General features: G+C 36.0%; 2 protein-coding genes across 4 annotated transcripts in view; one reads left to right on the forward strand and one right to left on the reverse strand.

The window, feature by feature from the left end:
* Positions 1-658: 658 nt before the first annotated feature.
* Positions 659-19,128, forward strand: LOC120418750 (uncharacterized). 2 transcript variants are annotated; one of them, XM_039581226.2, is made up of 6 exons: positions 659-1,708; positions 9,442-9,557; positions 17,453-18,178; positions 18,241-18,319; positions 18,412-18,529; positions 18,631-19,128. In XM_039581226.2, the coding sequence occupies exons 1-6, from the start codon at positions 1,600-1,602 to the stop codon at positions 18,686-18,688; spliced, it is 1,206 nt and encodes a 401-aa protein (XP_039437160.1). In that variant the 5' UTR covers positions 659-1,599; the 3' UTR covers positions 18,689-19,128. The 2 variants fall into 2 exon arrangements, with proteins under 2 accessions (XP_039437160.1, XP_052562490.1); XM_052706530.1 differs by lacking the exon at positions 9,442-9,557 and having other exon boundaries at positions 660-1,708.
* A 678-nt stretch (positions 19,129-19,806) lies between these two features.
* Positions 19,807-25,840, reverse strand: part of LOC120418759 (growth hormone secretagogue receptor type 1-like) — a 60,590-nt gene continuing 54,556 nt past the window's right edge. Inside the window, exons 1-2 of one of the 2 annotated variants that reach the window (XM_039581235.2) lie at positions 21,919-22,760; positions 19,807-21,630 (exon numbers count right to left, since the gene is read on the reverse strand). In XM_039581235.2, the coding sequence (XP_039437169.1) occupies positions 20,304-21,630; positions 21,919-22,127 (1,536 nt within the window). In that variant the 5' untranslated portion in view covers positions 22,128-22,760 and the 3' untranslated portion in view covers positions 19,807-20,303. Of the gene's footprint in view, positions 21,631-21,918; positions 22,761-25,840 lie in introns of those variants that run through there. The other variant, XM_039581236.2, reaches the window with a different exon arrangement.

Genomic DNA, 25,840 nt, shown 5'->3' on the forward strand with positions numbered 1-25,840 from the left:
GGTAAGTCAGATCTTGAAAATTCTTAATCCACAAGAATGGTCATTTCAGAACCTTTCTAAAAATTTATAATATGGCAGGTTTTCATGCAAAAACCACCCTTTTTTGCAAATTTCGAAATTTACATGCAGCAGTTGTTTAAGCATAACTTTTGATGTACTTTACTTAATCTTAAGATTTTCAATAGGGCCTTATGGGACCCCAAGATGAATCGAATGAGGCCAAAACGGTTCAAATCGGTTCAGTCAGTGACGAGATATTCCAGTGACATTGATTCGGTACACATGTCTACTACAGACATTTGCTCAGCTGGTGATTCTGAGTCGATATGTACACATGAAGGTAGGTCTAGGAGGTCTACGTAAAAGTTGATTTTTCAAGTGATTTTATAGCCTTTCCTCAGTAAGTTGAGGAAGGCAAAAAGCCACTTGTTTAATGTGGGATTGTGTTGTCTGGCAAATTAGTGCAAAAAATCATTAAATAATTTAAAATTAAAATAGTGCAACAAACCATTCATGAACCCCAATTTCATGAGAATCCCTGCAAATCACCCGTCCTCCCCGCTCGTTTATGCTACCACCAACATCAGCGCTGCTGAGCTGAGTAGGAGGAGGAGGAATAGGTTCAGAGCAGTCGGACCAAAGCTGAGCAAACGAAGCAAAGTAAAACGAAACGCGCGCGCCTTTCAGTCGTCGATCGTTCCTTGCCAGCAGCAGGCAGAGTGAGTGAGTTGGTGAGCCAGTCGGTAGCTGTCGCGTTGGTCGGTCGGTCGATACTCTCTCAGGCATAGCACAGGTCATCGTCACTGCTGCTTGGACGGACTGACTATAGTATAGGAAGAGAGCGTTGCGAGGTTCGTTGTGGGGCGCCGAAGCCGTTTCGGAAATAGATCTTGTACGCGTACTCAGCGGTGACCACCTTCAGTCAGTCAAACAGGTCACGTCACGGGTTGTTACTGAGCGCGAGTGGTGTGGTGTTCTTGAGGCGCACTGCAGTGTGGCGTAATCCGCCACGACTTATCACATACAGCTTGAGCCCAACTTCCGGGCAAGTGTCGTACGCGTACGCGTAAGCAACATCTAACAGTGCAGTGCAGTTTGTGAGCTTGTAGAGGTCGGGTTCGGGTGGTGTTTGCTGGAATGGAAAGTACTTTCAACTCGTCGATCGGAAAAAAAAGTTGCCCTCGAAATTGCTATTGCTAGTATTGGTTCCAGCCAGAGCTGCAGACCAAAACAACAAAACTAGCCATTCACATGGTATGGTTTGCGAGTGGTGATCCTCTCTCTTTCTTTGAGGCGGCCCATAGTGCTTGGATGGCTGCAAAACAAGCGTGTCAGGAAGGAGAGCGAAAGAGATACCAGCAATAATAATAATAATACACATTCAACACGCCGAGGTACGAAGAGTGGAACAGAAATATACATAAAAAAACGCGGAAAATATCCACGAAACAAAGAAAAAAAGAACTTGTTAAAGTGAACTCCAAAAGAGAGACGACGAGAAGAGAGAAAAAAGTTTCTTTCTTCCGACGAGACTGATCTCTGAAGAAGAAAAGATCCAAATTTTTCGTTTAAAGCAAAGGAGAATCCAGGTGTGCAAACATGCTCAAGAGTGGCAACGGCGGCGGTGCCGGCAAACCCGGCAGCGAGGAAAAGATGGACACCCTGCTGTCCACCAGCCAGATACCGATCATTGATCTGGCCCACTGTGGTGAGTTTTCTTTTTTTTTTGGTTTTAAGTCGGGGGTCCTAAGTTCATGCAGATGTAAAAGTTCGCTTAGCATTTCAATGAAAAACTTGCTTCATCTTATCTGCTTCAGGTATTTGAGTATACATCAGGAAATGCATTTAGTACTTTTTCGAGAAAAAGTTTCTCACAAGATAGCACACATACGACGACGAATTTTTAGATGAGCTTGACCCTGATATTTATCAAATTATTTTGAATCTGATAAGATAGTTGAAAGAACATGAAAGAATACTCAATAAGCTTAAATATGCAGAGAACCTATTATTTCTAAGAAATCGAAATACTAAAACAGCAAAGCAAAAAATAAACAAATAGCAAACATGGCTAAGTCCGAGTGCGCTCTAGCTGACCCGATGGTACGATTTTTCTTACAAGATAAGTTTTAAGAAATTTTGCAAGCGAAATAAACCACATCAATTATTCTACTGCAGCAACCGATCGCTTGCCTTGCGATGAAAACTATACCATTGAAAAATTTCATGCCAACGGTCGCATCACTTGCTTAGAGCGTATCCTAGACCCTATACCTTTCCAAAAACTGTCTAACTATAAACGAAACCTATTAGGATGTACTGTGGAGATTTTCCCTAATCATCTTAAAAAAGTGGAACATGAACACTTCCCGTCTTCCAAATCCCGGGATTTTTTTTATAATTTGTCCCGGGAGTTCCCAAAATTGAAAAAAAAACAAATTTCGGTCTGTAAATTCAGATAATGCTGTGAAGATAGATGAATACTTAGTAAACAAAATTGAAAATTGTTAAAAAAAATGGTTAAAGATCCGCAAAATGCCTAGCGCTTAAAAAAATCTATTTAAAAACGATTTTTAATTAAAATTGCATTATTATATCATATTAAATTATTTTCATCAAACACCGGCACCTGTGGCAAATTAGGATAAATGTATCGAATTAAGACACCTGTTTAAGCTATTTTTTGTATAATGATTTTGGTTATAACAGGAACAAAGCAAAACAATTAATACATCGATTTCCAGATACATTGTTCTAAAATCTCCTGTTTCCATCTCAGACTGTTGTCCCGATTTTCCCCAGTAGGTGGAAGTGACTAAAAAATCAAATCAAACTATCCACTTTAACGAGAACAGGTTGTTTATACTCATAGCGTAAAGTCGACTCTTACACTTGGAATAACAACAAATAAGGCCGGCGACCGACGTTTTACTCCTCCATCCGATGGAAGTTTGGAGCAGTTGTGTGACTTTAATATAATTTATTAAAAAGTATATCATTCATGAAAATCTAAACTTTTCATAATTTTTACTTTGTCTGGTATTATTTGTTTATTTTGTCATTTTATTATTTTAAAGACATTTAAAAAATAAGCATTTCTAGTAAAGAGCTATAAAAAATAAAAATTAAATTAAATATGTTTAAGAGACCTATTAAATTTGAATCACATTGGACAAGAAATGGCGTTGCATTTAAAAATTAAAGCACAACAAAAAATAATTTATTTTAAACTATCTAAAAACTGCTATCCATGTTTTGATTTATGTGTAGATTATCACCAATTAATTGTATAACAAATATGATAGAAACATAGATTTTATTACTGTTTCGAAAATTTCTCGGGAAATTCAAAACCCGGGAAAATTTTATGCCTATACTTAGCTATTCATTACTTGATTTCAGTTGAAAAATTGCGTAATTGAACGTCAAAATGATCTTTTCCCATATTATGTGGGTAATTCTCCGCCAACTCACACAGCAGGTGCCCCGACCCCTCTTCGATTTGCGTGAAACTTTGTCCTAAGGGGTAACTTTTGTCCCTGATCACGAATCCGAGGTCCGTTTTTTGATATCTCGTGACGGAGGGGCGGTACGACCCCTTCCATTTTTGAACATGCGAAAAAGAGGTGTTTTTCAACAATTTGCAGCCTGAAACGGTGATGAGATAGAAATTTGGTGTCAAAGGGACTTTTGTGTAAAATTAGACGCCCGATTTGATGGCGTACTCAGAATTCCGAATAAACGTATTTTTCATCGAAAAAAACACTAAAAAAGTTTTAAAAATTCTCCCATTTTCCGTTACTCGACTGTAACAATTTTTGGATCATGTCATTTTATGGGAAATTTAATGTACTTTTCGAATCTACATTGTCCCAGAAGGGTCATTTTTTCATTTAGAACAAAATTTTTCATTTTAAAATTTCGTGTTTTTTCTAACTTTGCAGGGTTATTTTTTAGAGTGTAACAATGTTCTACAAAGTTGTAGAACAGACAATTACAAAAATGTTGATATATAGACATAAGGGGTTTGCTTATAAACATCACGAGTTATCGCGATTTTACGAAAAAAAGTTTTGAAAAAGTTGGTCGTCATCGATCATGGCCATTCATGGTCACCCGCGACAGACACGGACGACGAAACAAAGAGAAACGCAAAAAGTAACTTTTTCAAAACTTTTTTTCGTAAAATCGCGATAACTCGTGATGTTTATAAGCAAACCCCTTATGTCTATATATCAACATTTTTGTAATTGTCTGCTCTACAACTTTGTAGAACATTGTTACACTCTAAAAAATAACCCTGCAAATTTAGAAAAAAACACGAAATTTTAAAATGAAAAATTTTGTTCTAAATGAAAAAATGACCCTTCTGGGACAATGTAGATTCGAAAAGAACATTAAATTTCCCATAAAATGACATGATCCAAAATTTTTTACAGTCGAGTAACGGGAAATGGGAGAATTTTTAAAACTTTTTTAGTGTTTTTTTTGATGAAAAATACGTTTTTTCGGAATTCTGAGTACGCCATCAAATCGGGCGTCTAATTTTACATAAAAGTTCCTTTGACACCAAATTTCTATCTCATCACCGTTTCAGGCTGCAAATTGTTGAAAAACACCTCTTTTTCGCATGTTCAAAAATGGAAGGGGTCGTACCGCCCCTCCGTCACGAGATATCAAAAAACGGACCTCGGATTCGTGATCAGGGACAAAAGTTACCCCTTAGGACAAAGTTTCACGCAAATCGAAGAGGGGTCGGGGCAACTTTTCCCGATTTCGTGTGAGTTGGTAGAGAATTACCCATGTGCTCGGAGGAACTACGTGCTGTTCCCCTTGTATTGTTTAAGACAATTTCCCGAGATAAAAAAGTGCAAATCAAATCAATTGTTTTTTTGTTTTTTTGAATAACTGTTACTTAAAATCAAAGCCCTGAATTCTGTTAAGGTCATTTTTAATTTAAATTCTTTGAATAAAACCATACAGGTTTAAAATTTATTGCTCAAAAATAAATTACAGATTAACTTTTATTGTGAATCCTCTAGCTGGGTAAATAATTCAAGAGCGCTTACAAGCATCGATTTCCAGAAAATTTGTGAAGTAAATTCTAAAGCCTTAAATCCAATTAGAACAAAGGAAAATTATGAAGTAAGAATTTCGTCATACTTTATATGGTAGCAGGTATTTCCGGAATATTCTAATCTGGGAAATACTTTGAAACTTCTTACTATATGTATGCTATATGTGTAGAGAATATTTTTAAATGGCTTTTTATATTTGTATGAAACAATTTATAACACCGTAATCAACAAAATTAAGTTGCTAAGATTAACATTTTGTTTATGGACCATTCATAAATAACGTGGACATTTTGACACGTGGACAATTTCCATACAAAACATATATTTTTTGTATGGAGCGTGGACAATCGCTGAACCTTCTCCCCCCCCCCCTCCCCCCCACGAGTCCACAAGGTTTATGGATGGTCCTTTAAGGTGAAGCCGTTGATCATTTTCGAAGAAAATTGATCATCACTATAAAATATTCTGTATTAAATTCAATTTAACGAAATTCAGCACCAAAAGGAATCAGCATGTGCCGGTTGTTGCCTTCTTGAAGCCACTGAAGGAATTTTTGATCTAAATCAATTGTGCTTCAAAATTTATATAATTTTGTGGCGCAGTCATTGACGTCCTAGTTGGCAATCATTGATTAATGACGATTTCCATAACTTTACAAGGAATGGGATAATCGTTACCAAAAGGAATCAGCATGTGTATGTCACTATTTTAAACAACTTGTTGAAGGAATTTTGTCAAAATATTGAAAGCGACGCAAAAGTTATATCTTTGAACGAAAAACGTTAACGTTAAGTAAAACATGATACTTCAACATATTTAAAAACTAAATTGGAACAATTATTGAGACGTCCACCGCCTGATGGCTTGTTTGTAGAATCTCTATCGAAAATGATTTGAGACCACAAAAAAGTTTGATAATATATTAATATATCCATCAGGTTTACCAGAACAAGTTGCACTTCGTTATCACGTCGAGTTTCTCTTGGCACTGTAAATTTAGCTGTGTAAATTTCCCACCAGCAATCAAACAAATTTAGCCCACTACTGCTCAGACTGTTACTGTTACCAACCGCGTGTGTGAATCAGCATTACTTCGGATGATAACGACACTTTGTTGGCGTGAAGACGTAAGCGTGGCCTCGGTGGACAGGTTGTGACGTTTTGAGAAATGTTTCGTTTAGCAGTTGGTTTAAAATTGGTGACGTCACACTTTGTGGCGTATTTTCACACCTAGAATTGTTCCAAGGCAAAAAACGAGCGTAATGCGATCCATCTCGCTGAGATAAGCTGTCTCGTTCTATTAAATTTCAAATCAAGGTGCCACTTATTTGACATTCCGCAAAGTTTTACACTTTATAAATCATTTAGCGAGCTGTCGATAATAGTCGCACTTACTAACTTGTTTCTTTGTACCAAGCCAGCAAGGGTACTTCGTCAGTGACTAATCTTTTAAAATCTTTGCGCAAGCATTTTCTCTGCTCGTGCTAAATATTCATTAGTCGTGAACCTTATAAGTGCACATGGTCCATTTGTCGATCAAGTCCCGATCAGTTGACACTGATTTCTGCAAGTTCCTGTAATCGAAGCGATAACGGTGGCAAGATCGTGAGTCATGCAGTTGAAACTATCAAGGTGTGTTTCATCACCGTCGCCCTCGAACTAGTTTAGTGAGTTTTATTGCTTTCACGCCTTTCATTTTTTCGTGATTGTTGATGACTGATAAGGCTGTTAAATGCAAAAAGTAAACTATTAAACTTTTATTATCTCGTTCTTCTGGGGTCCGCCAACAACATGTTCCGCATTTTGATTTGGTATTTCCCAAAATACAAAAAAAGTCCCACCTTGTCTGCCCCGTGTCTGTCGATTGGGGGAAAACACTCGCATTTCAAGTACATGTGAGCTGTTTGTCCACCACATTTCACGGAACACGACACCGTTTACGGTCCCGATTTGAAGAGTTGTAAAACAAGTTCCCCCCATAGCCCAGCCACTTGTGCTGGAATCACCAGAGAGACTGACCGGACACTTGCCGGCTTCACCGTATCGGTTGTTGTTGTTGTTGTTTGCTGTTGGTTGTTGGGCAGTGTGATTCAATGTCATCACTCTTGGCGCGACATTGCACTATCGCAAAGTTTGTCACGAATCGCGGGATTCCTTCGGAGTGATTTAATGAATATTATTGATTATTAGGGGAGGGGATCTCAGCTCAACCTACAACCGAGATTTGTCAATACTTATACAATTGCGAACAGGACTAGATATTTGTATTTGTTTGGATTGCATTTTGGAAATAGATTTTTAAATTTAATGCATTTTTTTCCTGAAGTTCGTCTTACAATATGAAAATAAAAAATATAATTTTTAAGATCTGAATAAAATTTGCAATCGAAAAGCACTTCACCGCATTTTTGATAAAGTGCACTGTTTTGATGTTATTGTTAATTTAAGGTTATATATTTCGGATATTTTATCATCTTTCTTTTTTTTAAATGCTTCATGAAAGAAACCACCCCTGAAAAAATATTTTTTAAGATCTAAGAAAATTTCCTACAATTTTCTCTGAGACTTTATTTTTTTTCGAGGTACGAGGTAAATTTATGAAATTTAGTTTTTCTAAGTGTCACCTAATTAGCATGTAATTTTTAAATGACTGTATCTCGGAGACTTCAGTTCGATTTGTTGTAGGATAAGGTAAGAAAAAATCCGGAAAAAATGTCCTCTCTAAAAAATTACCTTCTTGTTTTTTAACATTAAAAATCAATTTTTTTCAAAAAAAATATTTTTATATTTGGATGTAACAAAAATGACTTTTTGGCGGCGACACTATTTGATTTTGATTGGGTCAAAATTTCGAATTTACTATAAGTTTGTCCAAGAAACTTTGGAGATTGGAACTCTAGTTGCTGAAATACCCAAAACGAAAAAGAAAAAATATTATATTTAAGACTAACATTGCCAAAGGGCTTAAGATGTAAAATTAGAGCCAGTTCTGGAACTAGTTTTTACAAATGGTCATCATCTCAAAAAATCTGGGGCAAAAAATGTTATGGCAGAATATATATCTCAACCAGCAAACATATAAAATCAATTGTAATCAACTGAGAATGCCATCATTAATGAAATTCAGTACTTTAAACCTTTTTACCAAATTTTTGAATTTTTCGACCAGTGGAGAGTGATACACCCTTTTTATAAAATGTGCTATAGCCTAACTGAAGAATTCTCAAATTTAAAGTTCATATTATCGGTTTCATATCAAATTTACGTCTGTTTGTCTGTGTTAGCTCTATAATAAATGCTCAATTTAAATCGTCATAACTCCGTTGACTTGAACCATCCAGAATCGGAAGCAGATGCTAGTAACGTGTCCGATTAACATGTGCCCCAGAAGCAACGGGCACGACTACCGCGCCGGTCGTCGTCTATTGCTAAGGTAATTATCAAAACCAAAACATCTCGCTCTTTCGATCATGATGACGATGATGGTGATTACAAACAGACAACATTCTGGCGTGTGACTATTTTTAACCAAACTGCGTGCATAAATTTAGCACTACTTGGCCACTTTTAGATTGCCGACAACTGGCGGAAAGATATCGTTGTCGGTTTGCGTTTTCAATGGGTATTTGTTTGAATTATAATAGTAGTTTATGCAACAAGTTGCAAAAAGAAGTTTTTTCAGCACGAGTCGTACATTTATCCAACGAGGTTTACCGAGTTGGATAAATACGATGAGTGCTGAAAAAAACAAGTTTTGGAACGAGTTGCTTACAACATTTTTTGCAATTCCGAAAAACGCTTTTTGAATGGAATTTTATGTCAATTATTCATGTGTTAAGTAAACTCACCGTTCAAAACAAAAAAATATTGAAAAATGTTACTTTTCGATACTAGTGCTGAAAAGTTCAACTTTTCAGCACCCATTTCAGTGCTGAAAAGTTGAACTTTTCAGCACTGTTGTTGAAAGGTATTAATTTTCCATTTTGTTATTTTTGGTAGGGAAAAGTAGGCCGTTTCGTTGCTCCAGAAGGACAGGAAAAGTTGACAGTTTCACAGCGGGATTGCAAAAAAGGATTTTTTTTTTGTAATTGCATACTAAAACATCTTTAATTCTAAACACAAATCTTTGAGTTCAAAGAGTTACTATCCTTTCACGAGTGAGTTAACGTACATTCCATGAGGTATGATCCATCAATGTGGCGCGTTATCTCTGTAGACACACACTATCAGCAGGTCATTGAATTGATCAATTAGGTTATTCCTCCATCACTTGTAACCGACACCCATTACCATGAATAGTTAGTATGAAGAGGTCGATTGATTGCTCATCCTTGTTTTTTTTCCCCACAACAACGATTTTCAGGCACTGAGGAATGTCCGATCCGGTCGGTCGTAAATCGCGTTGGTGGACAACTGTTTCGTGCGCTGTCGGAGAAAGGCGTTGCACTGCTGGTCAACCATGGCATTCCCGAGGAAAAGGTGAGTCGACTCGTATTGATACCAACCTTGTTGATTGCTGTCTAAATTTTTTAACTTTTGCTGGGTTGTTTCAAAAGTGTGTTAAAAAGGCAAGCAATACGGGAATAACTTTGGCTAACAAAAACGTTTGCTGCGCACTTATAGCTGCATTCAACGTCTATCCTACACATAATTGCTCGTCTGTTTCCTAAAACCCACAACGAACTCACAACATGCAATTCCAACTTTTATTGGCCACTTGTTGCACTCATCGACTGCTTTTCCCTGGCAAGCTAATTACCCTTAAACTGCTGTACCTTGTGTTCTTTCTTTCGTTGGCTTTTTGGAGCAGCGTTTGCCTCAACTTTATTCTTGTTGTTTTATAGTGCAACTAAACTCCTCATTCTCCAGACTCTGCGTGTCAAGATGCATTGATTGTGCCCCTATGATGGCAGTCTAGACTCGGTCGTTCCGGACGTTCTGGACGACGAATCCTTTTATAGTTAAATCTGTCGTTAGAGCTCGTAAACAAGTCCCAGGGCAAACTTTCGTTTGATTCAATCTCGATAACGCTCGAGTTGGTTACTCATTGGTTGTCATCGCACGTTCCACCTAAATAATGAACGTTGGCATGCTACAAATTAGCAACTTTGCTTGCTGGAATAACTGTTGCAAAACGGCATCAACCGAAATTATGAGCCACGAGCAGCACCGGTATGGCACGATAGCTTGCGAGTTTATTGCTAAAGAGTGTCTCTCTCACCAATTGACGTCTGTGTGGTGGAAAAATATTGACATTAATCATTTTCCTGCAAACCGTGGTTGGTTCATCAGCGCACGTGATAATTGAATGCTTCTGCGGCCCAGGCCAGGTCGTGGTGAGGAGAAGTAGCATGGTCGCCGGCCGGCGATGACGACGACAATATGGCTTGTCAACTTCAAGTTTTGTATTGTTGTTGTTTTGTCTTTAAGAAAATTGCATTGGTTCTTTTATTTTAAAAATTAATGCATAAATACTGACAAAAACAGGTATATTTTTCTTGATCTCCAACATCATTATTACCGAGCAATACTTTTCCCGGCGATTAATTAATCGATTTATATCCTCTTTAGTAAAAAAAAAGGTCAGAAAATACAATCGAAAGAAATGGTTATCCGGCCAATCAATACAATTGGAAATGTCGGAAATGCTACGGAATCATGTTAATTTTTGTTTTTATGTCTTTTCGATTTTTTATTCAATCAACAAAAACAACTTATACAGCTTTAAAAATTCTTATTTTTTTATAAATATAATTTCCTAAAAATTGAGTCTGTTCTTGATTTTAATAATTCGATGCCAACATTTCAAAAAGCATCATGTACACACCATCCTTTTTGAGAAAAACGCATTTGAATGTTGAGCATCCATTTTCAATTCCCATTTTAATATAAAAGCAAAATAAGATGTTCTAATGATAACAAACGATGAAAAACGTTGCTTTTATTGACACTTGATCATCCAAATTCAATAAAACATTATTACCGTAATTTTATTTGAGAAAAACAAACATAACTTCTTTTCAAATCACCAACGTCTATAACGTCATGATTCGAAATCCGGACACTTAGTAGCATATCCCGAGCAGGGGTAAATAACACGGGAATACCATATTTTGGTATTACTTGGCATAATAACAAATACCAAAATGTGCCCTTGGTTGCCCAGTAATAGATTGTATAATAACATGAAATCATACCAAAAAACTGTATGGGGAAGACTGAAGCAATACCAAAACGTGCCATTCCAAGGGCAAATGAATACCAGACAAAACACAACTTTACGGGTAAATAAAAATCTCATTGGACAAAAAACAAAGAGACTTCTCTATAGGATTACAGCTGGAATGTAATTTGGCTAATAGGATTGCAATGAGAAATGGGTAGAATTTTGATGCTATATTTAAATCCTTGGAACAGGCAGGAAAACGAAGTCTTGCTTTGGAGAGCCAAAAAATATCAGGTATAGAAAACTAGAGGAATACTGGAATCGAACTCATGGCAGGTAAGGTGCAGACACCATTTTAGCTACCCGTTTACTAACTGAGCTATCAACGCTTGTTAAAAACGAGCTGCTGCTGCATCAACAGGTGCAGGCAAAAATATCAGGAAATTCAAAGAAAGAAAAACAAACTAAACCAGAACGAGAAAGGCTATAGCCCAGGCAGCGTGGCATTTTTCGTGGGATATTCGAGGATGCATGATTCCAGCTGAATAGGATTCAACACAAATCCAATATTAAAAGGATTTTAGAACGAAGTTCGAATACCACATGCATACCAACATTCTGGTATTGAAAGAGTTATTTTATCAAATTATCAAAGATTGACATTATTTTTTTGAGTTTATCGATTTTGACGAAAAAGGCAAACAATGTTATGTAAAATCCATGCTAATATTTTAAATTTTTCACGTTTAAGCCTATTGTTTTTCTTATCATTTTTAAATGTATCAGCATACTTTTAAGAATGTTAAACATCATTTCAAATAGATTTTTTATTGAATCTCCATTATTTTATAATATTTTTATTTAAAATATCTTTATAATACCAATGTATGGTATTCCCTAATTTATAAAGATCATTAAATAACTTTTTGAGACCAAAATAAAAAAGTTGGCTTTAATTTGGAGTAGATTTGCGTTTTTAAGTATGTAAGTAAGAAACAGTATGTCAAAATTCGACATTTTCCTAAAATTTTCCCAATAACAAAACAATACCAAAATTTGGTATAATACCAATGATTGGTATTAATTTACACTTTAGACATTTTTTCAAGGGCTCTCGAAAACCAAAAATTGGTATTGATACCATTGAATGGTATTATTTTGCATTTCCCTTGTTATTTACCCATGCTCGGGATATGGGTAATTCTCCGCCAACTCACACAGCAGTTGCCCCGACCCCTCTTCGATTTGCGTGAAACTTTGTCCTAAGGGGTAACTTTTGTCCCTGATCACGAATCCGAGGTCCGTTTTTTGATATCTCGTGACGGAGGGGCGGTACGACCCCTTCCATTTTTGAACATGTGAAAAAGAGGTGTTTTTCAATAATTTGCAACTTTTCGTAAAATCGCGATAACTCGTGATGTTTATAAGCAAACCCCTTATGTCTATATATCATTTTTTTTGTAATTGTCTGCTCTACAACTTTGTGGAACATTGTTACACTCTAAAAAATAACCCTGCAAAGTTAGAAAAAACACGAAATTTTAAAATGAAAATTTTTGTTCTAAATGAAAAAATGACCCTTCTGGGACAATGTAGATTCGAAAAGTACATTAAATTTCCCATAAAATGACATGTTCCAAAAATTTTTTACAGTCGAGTAACGGAAAATGGGAGAATTTTTAAAACTTTTTTAGTGTTTTTTTCGATGAAAAATACGTTTATTCGGAATTCTGAGTACGCCATCAAATCGGGCGTCTAATTTTACATAAAAGTCTCTTTGACACCAAATTTCTATCTCATCACCGTTTCAGGCTGCAAATTGTTGAAAAACACCTCTTTTTCGCATGTTCAAAAATGGAAGGGGTCGTACCGCCCCTCCGTCACGAGATATCAAAAAACGGACCTCGGTTTCGTGATCAGGGACAAAAGTTACCCCTTAGGACAAAGTTTCACGCAAATCGAAGAGGGGTCGGGGCAACTTTTCCCGATTTCGTGTGAGTTGGTAGAGAATTACCCATATCATTTTTGTTATAGCTGACAAAAAATCATGTAATAAGTTGGAAATGAAGAAATATCATCAGGATGTAGTATTAACAGTCAGTTTTAAGAAGATGCATGCAAAATATGTCTTTTTTAACAATTTTTCATCAGAATTTGAAAATTAAAATGACTTGTTGTGCTTCGAATCCCGGACACTGATAAAAATTGATTCGAAATCCGGACACTTTTGCTTCGAATCCCGGACACTCGATTTTGCTTATGAATCGAACAAATTTTAACTGAAATGTTAGCAAATGGCATTCTTTAGGTCTCAAATAAGCTGTTAACATCAAAACAATCGATATTTTATATTTAAAATGCTTGAATTTAAGGAAATCAAAACCATAAATTTCTGCTTTGCCTTTCCGGTGCTTCGGACGCCTATGAAATATTTCACGTGAAATGTTTCGCATTTTTGGTCATCTTATAATTTTATTTTATTTAATTGTTTTGACATTAACTACAGCGTTCAAACAAACATTAAATGAAAGTTGATGTTAGAATTCATCAAATAACCTATATTTGACATTTATAATGCGAACTTATATCCAAATAATTGATAAAACAAGATGAAGTGTCCGGGTTTCGAAGCGTCCGGGAATTCGAATCATGACGTTATCACCCTACCAGAGGCGCCGACTAGTCCAAAATGTTGGGGGGGCACGGTTGTTTTCCGAAATCGTTAGGTGTGAGTGGCGATTTGATGTTTAAGTTTATTGTATATCACGAATTTTACCAATTTGAATATTACGATGTGATAAGAGTTTTTTTCATCCGGAATCCATTTTTTTTTTTTTGAAAAAGATAATGTATTAAAACGTGATTGAGAATGTTTATTGGGGGAATTTTTTATATGTTTGGAAAGCGAATTCCTTCTAATTGGCATATTCTCACTTATTTTCCAGAAGTAACAGTCAATAATAAAAATTATCAGGTATTTAAAATTCAACAACACAAATATTCTAAAAATGAAAACAAAAGTAAAAAGCAAAAATTTAGAACTTAAGAAATTGGAAAATGCACATTAAAAAACAAATTTTTGTTCAAATCTGCAATTTAAAAAAAAATAACAGAAAAATATAAATATTCCAAAAAATAAAAAAAGTTTAAAAAACCCTAAGGTTAAAAAAACTGATGGCTTAAAAATGTTAAGAAATCAAAAATTTAAATTCAGAAATTTAAAAAATCAGAAATTTGGAAATTACAAAAAAAAAACAATGTTTAAAAAAATTGAAAATTTAACATCAATTTATTTGTTCAGAATTTAAGAATATAAGAATTTAAGAATTTATGAATATAAGAATTTAAGAATTTAAGAATTTAAGAATTTAAGAATTTAAGAATTTAAGAATTTAAGAATTTAAGAATTTAAGAATTTAAGAATTTAAGAATTTAAGAATTTAAGAATTTAAGAATTTAAGAATTTAAGAATTTAAGAATTTAAGAATTTAAGAATTTAAGAATTTAAGAATTAAAGAATTAAAGAATTAAAGAATTAAAGAATTAAAGAATTTAAGAATTTAAGAATTTAAGAATTTAAGAATTTAAGAATTTAAGAATTTAAGAATTTAAGAATTTAAGAATTTAAGAATTTAAGAATTTAAGAATTTAAGAATTTAAGAATTTAAGAATTTAAGAATTTAAGAATTTAAGAATTTAAGAATTTAAGAATTTAAGAATTTAAGAATTTAAGAATTTAAGAATTTAAGAATTTAAGAATTTAAGAATTTAAGAATTTAAGAATTTAAGAATTTAAGAATTTAAGAATTTAAGAATTTAAGAATTTAAGAATTTAAGAATTTAAGAATTTAAGAATTTAAGAATTTAAGAATTTAAGAATTTAAGAATTTAAGAATTTAAGAATTTAAGAATTTAAGAATTTAAGAATTTAAGAATTTAAGAATTTAAGAATTTAAGAATTTAAGAATTTAAGAATTTAAGAATTTAAGAATTTAAGAATTTAAGAATTTAAGAATTTAAGAATTTAAGAATTTAAGAATTTAAGAATTTAAGAATAACCAAAAAGATACACAAACGGTTTTTAATAAAATCAAAAAAAGCATTATAACAACTTGATACGACCAAAAATTTGCAATTTTTTAAAAAGAAATCAAGAAAAAAAATACCTAAAATTACTCAAAAAAATATCGAATTTATCAGCATTTTTTTAAATGTAAAGCTGTCATCAAATGACCATTTTGAAAAGTGTTTCAGTTCATTTTCGCTAAATCCTGATCTACAATGGCAAATCGCAGAATGTTGCGTCTGAAAACTTGATGATTGTTTTGACAAGAGTTTGCGTAAGTTTGCTCTTGTATACTAAGCTTGCTGGTTTTCCTACCTAGTTAGCATAAGAGAGCGCAGCGTTGTCGATTTAAAAAAAAAATTTTTTTTGAACTATTTTACAGATTCGCTTACAAGAATTCTATCCAATTCCAATTCAGTTTTAAATATTATTTTCAATTATTTCTGTGATTTTTTTTGTAATATTTAAAATAAGAATATTTTTCTTCTAAAATTTCTGGGGGGGCACAATGTATGGGCTGCCCCCCCTGCCCAATTTTAAGGGGGGCAAAAAGTACCGTGCCCCCCCAGAGTCGGCGCCCCTGCACCCTACTGTCATTGAGGGGGACGCTTTGTTATGATTCGTTTTTCTTCGCCGAATGTACATGGTGCTTTTTTCATGATGCTTTGTTTTCGTCACGAGGTTCATGTAGTCTTTTGTTTGGCAGGTTGACAGGCAGACATGCATCGGTACTATGAGCTCTTTTTAACGACACTCAGCTTGTTCTAGATGGCATTTTCGTATAAAGCAATGTTATGCTTGTTGCTAGGTAAAAATCTCTTGTTTTTGGCTTGAAAAATGTGTAGAAAACATTGGTTCATTGGAAAAATTGATTTTAGCTATATTTTCATGTAAATGTTCTCTTAAGCTCTCAAGAAGAACTTCTTAAAAGCTCTTTGAGTGCAATTAAGAGTTCTTTACCTATATCTCAATTGGGTTTCAAAATAATCTCTCAGGGTCTTCGGGAGCCTAAAAGACAAGCGTAATAAGCGTATTCTAATCACTGGCACAACATGCTGGGTATCTTCTACGTGAAATGCCAAACAAGTTCTTCTAAAAGAGGAGTTAGAGCGGATGCATGTCTGTTGACAGGGCTATATAAACAGGGACTGCTGATGGCAGAGATTGTGTTTATGTTACTTTATTTAAAATCATTATTAAACAGACTTTACTGAAGTAACTTTTGCTCATTTTTGGTGGAGAGGTAGCTTATTAGGAGTTCTTTCAGAATATGCAATAACCCAGAAAAAGTCAAAATGTACATGATGCCTTTTGAAATGTTACCGTCGAATTATTTTTTATTATTTTTTTCATATATTTTTTTTTAATTTTTAAGCATCGTTTTGTCAAACCTTTTCTTGTCCAATGTCCCAGATTAAATCTCGATATGTATTTGATATGAATTAAATTTTTGAAGGAAGCTTTTTTTAGAAGCAACCATATTTAAAAACTTATGTTCTAAAACAGACTTCAACTTCATAAACATTTAAAGTTTCCCGATCCTCTTAGGTTAATGATATATCGTCATCTAGAGGGAATTGTAACTGCAATCTGATTAGTGACAGAAGGTTTTGAAGCACTTAAAAGCTTGAATTTTGGAGATCGAAACCAATAAAAAGTCTTAACAAATCCTTTTAAGAATTGTAGGTACAGTCCAGACCCGAAGGTTTGGATTTAAAATTTCGAAATCATTTTAAAGTACTTTATGGGTCTTACTTAAAGCTCGACCATAAAGATATAAGACAAAGAAAAAAAATCCTGTGATTCGATTATCCGAAGCAATTTTTTCTGTATTAAATAGAAATTTAGATTTCATATTTTACACTAATTTTGATCATTTTCCCTTGTTAAAGAAAATTTGTCCACATTTTTTAATTAATTTTCATCATTGAGCTTCGTGGTTTAAACTGTAAATCCAGTGGACGGAAGTCAACAAAATTAGGCAATAAATCCTCTAATCCAAGGAGATATTTAGTATGATCAAAAAATTTAATCTATCTGTTTGCGCACATGAACGTAGTGATAATGAATCACGAACAACATTCTTCAAAAAAAGATAGTCATCGTGGATTTTGGTGTTAACTTGTTATTGTTATTTTCCAGATCAAAATGGCATACAGTCATTTAGACGATTTCTGCAAATTGCCAGACGATACAAAGGAGATGTACCTGCGGAAAACCGGTAATCACGGCTACATAAAACCCGGTCAAGAGCGATTCGACGGAGTATCCAAGGACATCCGTCACACGTTCAACATTTGTACGCTGAAGCCGGAAGCACCCCTGCCTGAGGAACCCCTACCAGGATTCCGGGAACACATTTCCGATTTGGCCACAGATTTCCAGCGATTGTCATCCCTGCTGCTGCAAGCGTTGGCCATTGGTTTGGAGCAGCCCACCAAGTACTTCCTGGAGAAGCACTCGCACATTCTGGACGGCGAAAGTGAAAACCAGTCGACATTCCGCCTGTTGTACTATCCGCCGTTGATCGAGGACGATGGCAAGAACGAGCTGCAACGGGGCACCTGCAAGTACAGCCAGCAACGCTGCGCCAAGGACGAGATTGACCTCTCGATTCCCGAGGATTACAGGAAAAAGCGAGCCGAGGAGGAGGAGGAGCGGAGGGAGGACGACGAGAAGCGAACCCGTTGTGGGGCACACTGTGATTATGGAACGTTTACCCTGCTGGTTCAGGACTCCGAAGGTGGACTCGAGGTGAAGCTGCCCGGAGTGGACAAGTGGAAGCGCGTGGGACATCTGCCGGGGGCGATTCTGATCAACGCGGGCGAGCTTCTGTCCACGTGGACGAACGATAAGATTACGGCATTGGTGGGTTTGAGGATTTGTAGCTCTCTTATGTTTTGGAAATTGACACCTCTTTATAATTACAGCTCCACCGCGTTGTGATACCGGAAGAGGAAGCCCTCAAAACCCGCGGTAGACACTCGATAGCATTTTTCGTGCACCCTGGTAAGCGTCTTATCATCGTTACGTGTTTGATTGATACATTAGCGATTTGAAGTCGAAATAATTGACTCACTAACAAATTGTTCTTTTTCCAGATAACTGCATAGACATCGAGCCGTTCGAACTGCCCACCTCGAGCTCCTCCAACTCGCTGGACTCGATGGACAAGAAACCAAAGAACAGGAAAAAGTCCTTCAAAACGGCAAAGACAAAGTAAGTGCCACCCTTGCGGCACAATCCCACTGACTATGGCCACGTGGTGTGCAAACAATGACGCTTTTTTTTCGCTTCTCTCTTATTTGCATTTCCTTCAGAATCTACAACGCTTACCAGCACGTCCAACGCCGCTTCAAAGAGACGTATGCTTCCTGAAGGAACGAGATGGTGGTGCGAAGGATAAACTCGCGGAAAAAAACTTTTGCTTCGGAAGCTGTTTAATGTCCCGGCATCTTTTTTTAATATTTAGATTAAACTAAATAGCGAAAACTACTTTCAGATCATGGAAAAAAAACTACTTACTCATGGCTGTCGTTGGTGGCAGCGTCAAGGGTTGTGACTGTAAATATGAAACTGTGTACACACGCAAAACAGACTAGTTAATTATCCTACTCAGACTTTTCTTTATATTACTTAACCGGTTGAAAATATGGTTTTCCCTGTAGCCGATATTTATTTGTCCTTTCTTGAACTTATTTATTAGCTTTCTCCCATGCAAGACGCATGACTTTCAAGTAAACTTCACTTGCTCTAATCAGTTGGAATATGCAATAGCTTCCAACAAAACTGCCACATGTTGCCGATTGGAAAATACACCACATTATGCAAAATAATATCGTTCAAGTCTTCCGTTTACCTGCTAATATTTTTTTAATCGATGGTATTTTTATCGACTCTCCAGTTAAAAGTAGGACATCTGCGAGTGATTGAAAAGCAAACCTCGTTTCTTAAGCTGAAGCATTTTTTTCGAGCACACCGTCAACACAAAAAGATATGAAAAGTGATATCTTATAATAAAATTTAGGACTTACTTTTGTAGAATATAATTTGGTCATTTTATGATCAAAACTGTTGTATTTGTTTTGTTGAAAGAAATCCGTGAATCTGACTTTGTCCCTACCAAATGTACATATTCTTACGATGGCCTTATTTGAAAAAGAAATGCATAAATGGATGCAACAAAATGGGTCAGTATAACGGGAATTTTAGGGTATGATCCCCTAGGTGTACTGAGCCCGATTCCCGAACATGAGCTTGAATGGTTGCGACAGGACCTGGCATGACGTATATTGGCTTCAAACTTTTCGCTGCCGCTGCTGCCAATTTGATATGAATTTGAACGGTTCCTTAGGGACCATCCATAAACCACGTGGACACCTTGGAGGGGGGGGGGGGGGGGGGTGCGGGTGTTCAGCGATTGACCATGCTCCGTACAAAACAGATTTGGTGTGTATAGAAATTGTACACGAGGGGCGGGGGGTTTGAGATTTCAGAATTTCAGAAGGGAAACGGACACCAGTTGTGTTGGTCCGAGCAGGCAATCAAACTCCCGATCTACTGCTTACAAGACGGAAGCGTTACCACCTAGGCTACGTGGCTCGATCAAACATTTAGTTGAACATTGATTTTATATCACTTTATGCTTGTTTCTATAGTTCATTCCGTTTACCCCTAAAAGTAACCGTGTCTTGAAAGCAAAATAAAAGAGTTTTACTAGTTTTATTACATAAATGTGTTTCTTTATTATTTTTTACAATAAATAGAATGTGCACAATACTATATTTTCCTCGTTTGACGATCTGTAGTAGCAAAATGTACGCGCCAAAGACAGCTGACTTAATCCGCACCATTTTCATGTATGTTTAAAGATTCATTTTTTTATCATTCAAGCCCAAAAAAAGCCTAGCCAAAATATCATTCCCATCGAGCATTTAGTTGAACTAAACCACGTCTTTCATTTCGCTTATCACTTCAGTTTTTTCTTCCTCATTTAGATATCACATTCCATCGTGCCATAATACTGTCTTATTTTAGTCACCTCTTCTAAAGATTCCTGTCCGTCAGCTGTCTTGCACTGTTTAGTGGGCATTATGTTTTCAGATTGAACATTGACACTGTCTTTACCGTTTGCGGTTATCTGATGCTGTTGCTGTCCTTGATTGACATAGTTACTGTTCTGATTCTCATCTTTGGCAGTGATGATAGATACTAGTGGTTCACATCCGTTTGAGCTCACGACGGCGTGTTCCGCGGATGGTGACCCAACTGGTGGGTCATCATCTCCAGGAGGCCTGTCTTGCACCACAATAACGGCAGCTCTTACTATAAGATATTTATTGTCCGGTTGGTGAACGGTTATCGGTTCAACCGAAACAATCCCGTTCAACCGTTGACTAGTCTTACTGGTACTACTGCTAATAACACTACAACTACCATTGAGATGCTTAAACCTATGGAAACCGTAACCGTTTGGCAATGAAGCAGCTGTCGTTGTGGATTCGTCCAGTTCTTCGATTTTATCTGCATTGAGAGGAACGACCTCCGAAGGTGTGCAAACTGATCCACCGTTACCGATCAACGTCGCATCTCGTGCTTCATCGTTGCCAGATTTGATAGAGATCGTACTGTTGTGGCGTTGATGAAGCAACCTTTTCCGACTGTTGTTGCTCTCCATAGTTCTTCCACTGACACTGCTTTCGTCCCGCGTAAGTCTTCTCTGGCTGGAGCTGTTAAGCGAGCTGCTCAGATTTGTTGATGCCGTATGGAACGTTCCTTTGCGAACCGTCGAAGACATACTGCCCGAGCGGATCATCTTGCCACAGCCGAGAAGTTGTAGGAAACCGTTCCGAAACTTGGACGACATCAGGTTGTAGAGGATGGGGTTGATTGCAGAGTTCATGTACAGCATGATTCTACAAAAGTACAGGATAATGTAGAATCGCTCGAACCCAATGGACACGATGTTCTCGCTCGGGACGATGATTATCCACAGGGTCAGAGCACGGAATGGGAGTAGACAGAAGAAGAAGCTGACAACTACTGCACCCAGCATAAACATAACCTGCTTTCGGTACTTGAGCACGTTGCTCCGGTTTCCGCTGGCGTTGGACATGATGATGCTAGGGTTGTCCATCAGGTTTTTTGCTATTACAGAGTACAGCACCACCAGGATGAACAACGGGAAAATAAAGAAAACCACGATGCTACCAACAAAAAAGGCCGCATGCCAGAAGTTTTCCACTGGAGTCAGGCAGGAGGCAACCATGTTTCCGTTTACGTACTCCACGTATTCGTATGTTGAGATCATTAGGATTGGGCTGTGAAGTAAAAAGAATCGAATTACTCAACTGCTGGTTGATATGGATGAATGATCATTGATTCTTCTCAAGATAAAAAAAAATGAAAAAAAAAATCTTTATTTTTGAAAATAAATGTTGCTAACAAATAAGTCACACATTAAACCAAAAATAGATTTATTATTTTTAAATATTGAAAATGAGTTTTTATTAATGACGGTGCAAACTTCTACTGCGTTACAGAATTAATTGCATGATATTATCTACATACTAGTTCTAATTGAAGATTACATTCTACAAACTACTAACCTGCCGCAAGCATTCGTCATCACATCGTTAAACAGCGAGTTAATTTTACTTTTGTCAAAAAAACACAATTTCCCAGTGAAGAGAAGAGTGCAGTGCTGTAAAGAGCTAGGTAGATGAGTATCTACAGTGGGTGTGGCATTCACAGGAAGGAAAACGGAAACATTTTTAGTAAAATAGGATGAAAAACTCTTTTGTGGAAATGTACGCATGATTGGCCTAATTTATACGTGACCAGCAAATGTCGCGCGACATTCACTGCTGGAAATGTTTATGTATATGCAACGCAACTTACCATTTAAGTGCGATGTCGCACACCTACCTGTGAAACACGATGATGTTGTTGTGCGCGACGGAAGGTATCATTTTGGCGCACTTTTCATAATTTTGTTGACAAATGCCTAAACATTTTTCAAATATGAACTCTTTGTTTTCTATATTTTGTGTTTTAGTATTTTTTATAGTTTTATCTGTCGTATTTATTATAATTAAACATTATTTAAACAATGTCAAACCAAAACGTGATGAACTGTCACTTTTTACACGGTAAAAGTGTAAAAGTGTCAAACTAAAAAGTGACCGTGGCAACAATGGTTGTCATACCATCGGGAGTTCATTGTAGTAGATACAAAAATATGAAGAAAGGAATCGGATTGCGGTCCCGAGTTCAAAATGAGTTGAGCATGCGATAGTGGCACATCAGGGTGACAAGATATTTTTAATATAAAAAAAAAACTTACATGTACCAAGTAAAAAATGCACAATCCCATAGTAATTCCAGACTTCAGACAAACCGGGTATCAACAAAATGAACTGATATTTGGCGTAAGACTTCCTATGGGCAGTGTCCAGTGTCCCACACCACACCAGAACTTGATTCGAGAATGCTAGACTATTTCTTTAATAAATATTGGATTTTTTTTAATATAGCAAAAAGTTTAATGTTTGATAAACTTTACTTATAAATCAAACACGATTCAAGGCTTTAAGAAACAGAGTTTTTGATAATCTATAACAAGAAACAGAGTTTTTGATAATCTATAATATAAAATATGCTTCAAAAAACTGTGATGGTGATGGTGATTTTAATCACTAAAATATCGAACAAAATAAAAAAATCCAAACGAAACCTGTGAAAATTATAAACTTTTTCAAATGAATCCCAAATTTTAAAATCATCCTTTTAAAAAATCATGCTAAAATTGTACAAAAAAAACAAGATAGAGCGAAGGGGGGGGGGGGGGGGCAGCGCCATCCGAGAGAATAAAGAACACGATCTGGTAGTATAAAGGTACTGTGAACGGACACAGAGGATAAATCCCGAAATTGACGAGAGCGTTATTCTCATGGGTATAATTTATCAGGATATATATATATTTAAATGGCTTTGATACACTTTGTGGTTATAGCTCAGTAATACAAAGTGTGTAAGTTTGCTTTTTGTATGATAATTAAAATAAATAAATAAGAGAGTCTTATTTAGGAAACATTTCTAGAGTTTTTTTTACAAAGGTCCAATAAACCAAATTTTCAGTTTTTGCTTTTTGGGTGTTTTTTAATGAGCAGTTCTCTAAGATTTCGGTCATTCGTTTCGGTTCGATTGAAACTTTTTGGGTGCCTTTGGTATGCCCAAAGAAGCCATTTTGCATCATTAGTTTGTCCATATAAATCTCCATACAAATTTGGCAGCTGTCCATACGAAAATGATGTATGAAAATTCAAAAATCTGTATCTTTTGAAGGAATTTTTCGATCGATTTGGTGTCTTCGGCAAAGTTGTACGTATGGATACACTGAAAAAAATGATACACGGTAGAAAAAATTCACGAATGTTTCATATTTTAACATTGTAAATCGAGCCATTGGTTGCTGAGATATCGACGTTAGATAATGGTGGGTTGTTTGGGTGAGACTAGCAAAACATCAATTTTCATGTTTTTCATCCTTTGCATGGCAATATCTCAGCAACTAAGGGTCGTATCAACAAAGTTCAAAACAGCAAAATATAGAGAAGTTTCTCAGTTTTTCAAAAATATATTTTTCAAAAGTGGGCTTACATGTGCACTAATTTAAAAAAAATGAAATACTTCGACTATTTTCAAAAAAGTGAAAAAGTGAAAACGGTGCATTTTATCAAAATTTCACTAGAGTACTTTTTGATTGCAAATTTGATTTTACATCGAAATATGAAGTTGAAAAATTGTTGCGACCAATATTTCGATTTTTTGAAAAAATAGTATTGATTAAAAAATTCATAACTCGGTCAAAGATTTTTTGCACAACCTGGAAATTTCTGAAAAGTTGGCTTTTGATGTCCTCTAAAACATAAATATAAAAAATGTGTTTTTTTGCAAATCAAGTTTTAGTTACAAAAATTTAAATAAAAAACACATTTTTTTTTAGCGTGTATCATTTTTTCCAGTGTAGTCCGTATCCATACCAACAACTTTGCCGAAGACACCAAATCGATCAAAAAATTCCTTCAAAATATACAGATTTTTGAATTTTCATGCATCATTTTTGTATGGACAGCTGCAAAATTTGTATGGAAAATTATATGGACAAACTAATCATGCAAAATCGCTTCTTTGGGCATACCAAAGGCACCTAAAAAGTTTCAGCCGGATAAATACAAACATTAAAATTGAAGAAAAAAGACCGATTTCGTAGAGAATTGCTCTTATACCCCTGACTCAAGGCGGTTTCAAAAATACCCAAAAAGCAAAAACTGGAAATTTGGCTTTTGGACCTTTAAAAAAAAAACTCCAGATTTGGTCAATATGTTAGAAGCGTCTCTTGCCACTCTAGTGTCACATCCAACACATTACAACATCGCTGCTGATGATGAATACTTGGCCTAGTCATTGTCGACAGACCGTATCATGCGTTCCATCTGTCCTCGGCCAATCTCTATACGTAAAATTTTCTGTTGGGGTAGTTCGTCCTACTTTGAACTAACAATGTTTATTATGCCTAATACCAACATGTTTAAAAATCAGCCAATTATTTCTTTCCTGCACAAGATGTTTGGCTTAGAAATATATTTCTTCAATTAACTTTTTATCTTTTTAAAAATCAAATATGTTTGAAAAAAACGATCGAATCTGTTAACCGGAACCGACTGAAAGAGGATTAGTAATCGTTCTTACCAAAGATAATCCACTAACAGCGATTTTCAGCAGAGCACCACTCTTAGTATCGTGAATGTGAGGGAATGATTGTGGGTGATAAAATAGTGATTTACAACTTTCCCACATCGTGGATCTGCGTATGTCGTTGTACGGCTGTTGAGGTTATAGTATTACCACAGACAAACAGACGTAAATCATTGAACAAATTTAACGAAAATCCATCAATCACAAAAAAATGGAAAAAGGTTAGCTAGTAGCTCGATCTGGTGGCCAATACTAGCATTAAGCATCACTGTATATGAGAATTGGTTAGTGTGTGAGTGAACGCGGTCACTCTTGTTGTAGTGAGAGGAGGGAGATTTGTTTACTAACATTTACATTTGTTTACCAACATGTGAGAAGAATGCAAGATGTTCAAATTCTTAACTCACGCAGACGGTCCACGTCCGCGTCCGATTGCGGCCATGCACTAGGTAAATCTTGCCGAGGAAACATTCGTGTAGGCTGCAGAGGTTGATGGAAAGATGCACCAGTTTGAGGGTGGTTTGGGTATTACTGCGCTGTTTGTGAACAATGCCCACAAATTGGCCATGAGTTTAAATAATAAATTTCTTGGCGTGAGGTTAAGCTACCTTCTCGGCAAGCAATTTAGTCCACTTGCAAGCAACCAAATAATCGTATGAGATAGCAACCAAATAATCGTATGAGTGGCCAGTTTCTGCCATCCAGCTTTCCTGGAGACCAACATCGGCGATTCGGCGTTGAACGTGAAAAATCATTAATGTACAGAGACAA

The sequence above is a fragment of the Culex pipiens genome, chromosome 1, assembly GCF_016801865.2.
Source record: "Culex pipiens pallens isolate TS chromosome 1, TS_CPP_V2, whole genome shotgun sequence".
NCBI lineage: Eukaryota > Metazoa > Arthropoda > Insecta > Diptera > Culicidae > Culex > Culex pipiens.

Coding starts and splice junctions, on each gene's coding strand:
- LOC120418750 (XM_039581226.2), top strand. CDS start 1,600: ATGCTCAAGAGTGGCAACGGCGGCGGTGCCGGCAAACCCGGCAGCGAG. Junction 1,709..9,441: donor CATTGATCTGGCCCACTGTG/GTGAGTTTTCTT, acceptor AACGATTTTCAG/GCACTGAGGAATGTCCGATC. Junction 9,558..17,452: donor ATGGCATTCCCGAGGAAAAG/GTGAGTCGACTC, acceptor GTTATTTTCCAG/ATCAAAATGGCATACAGTCA.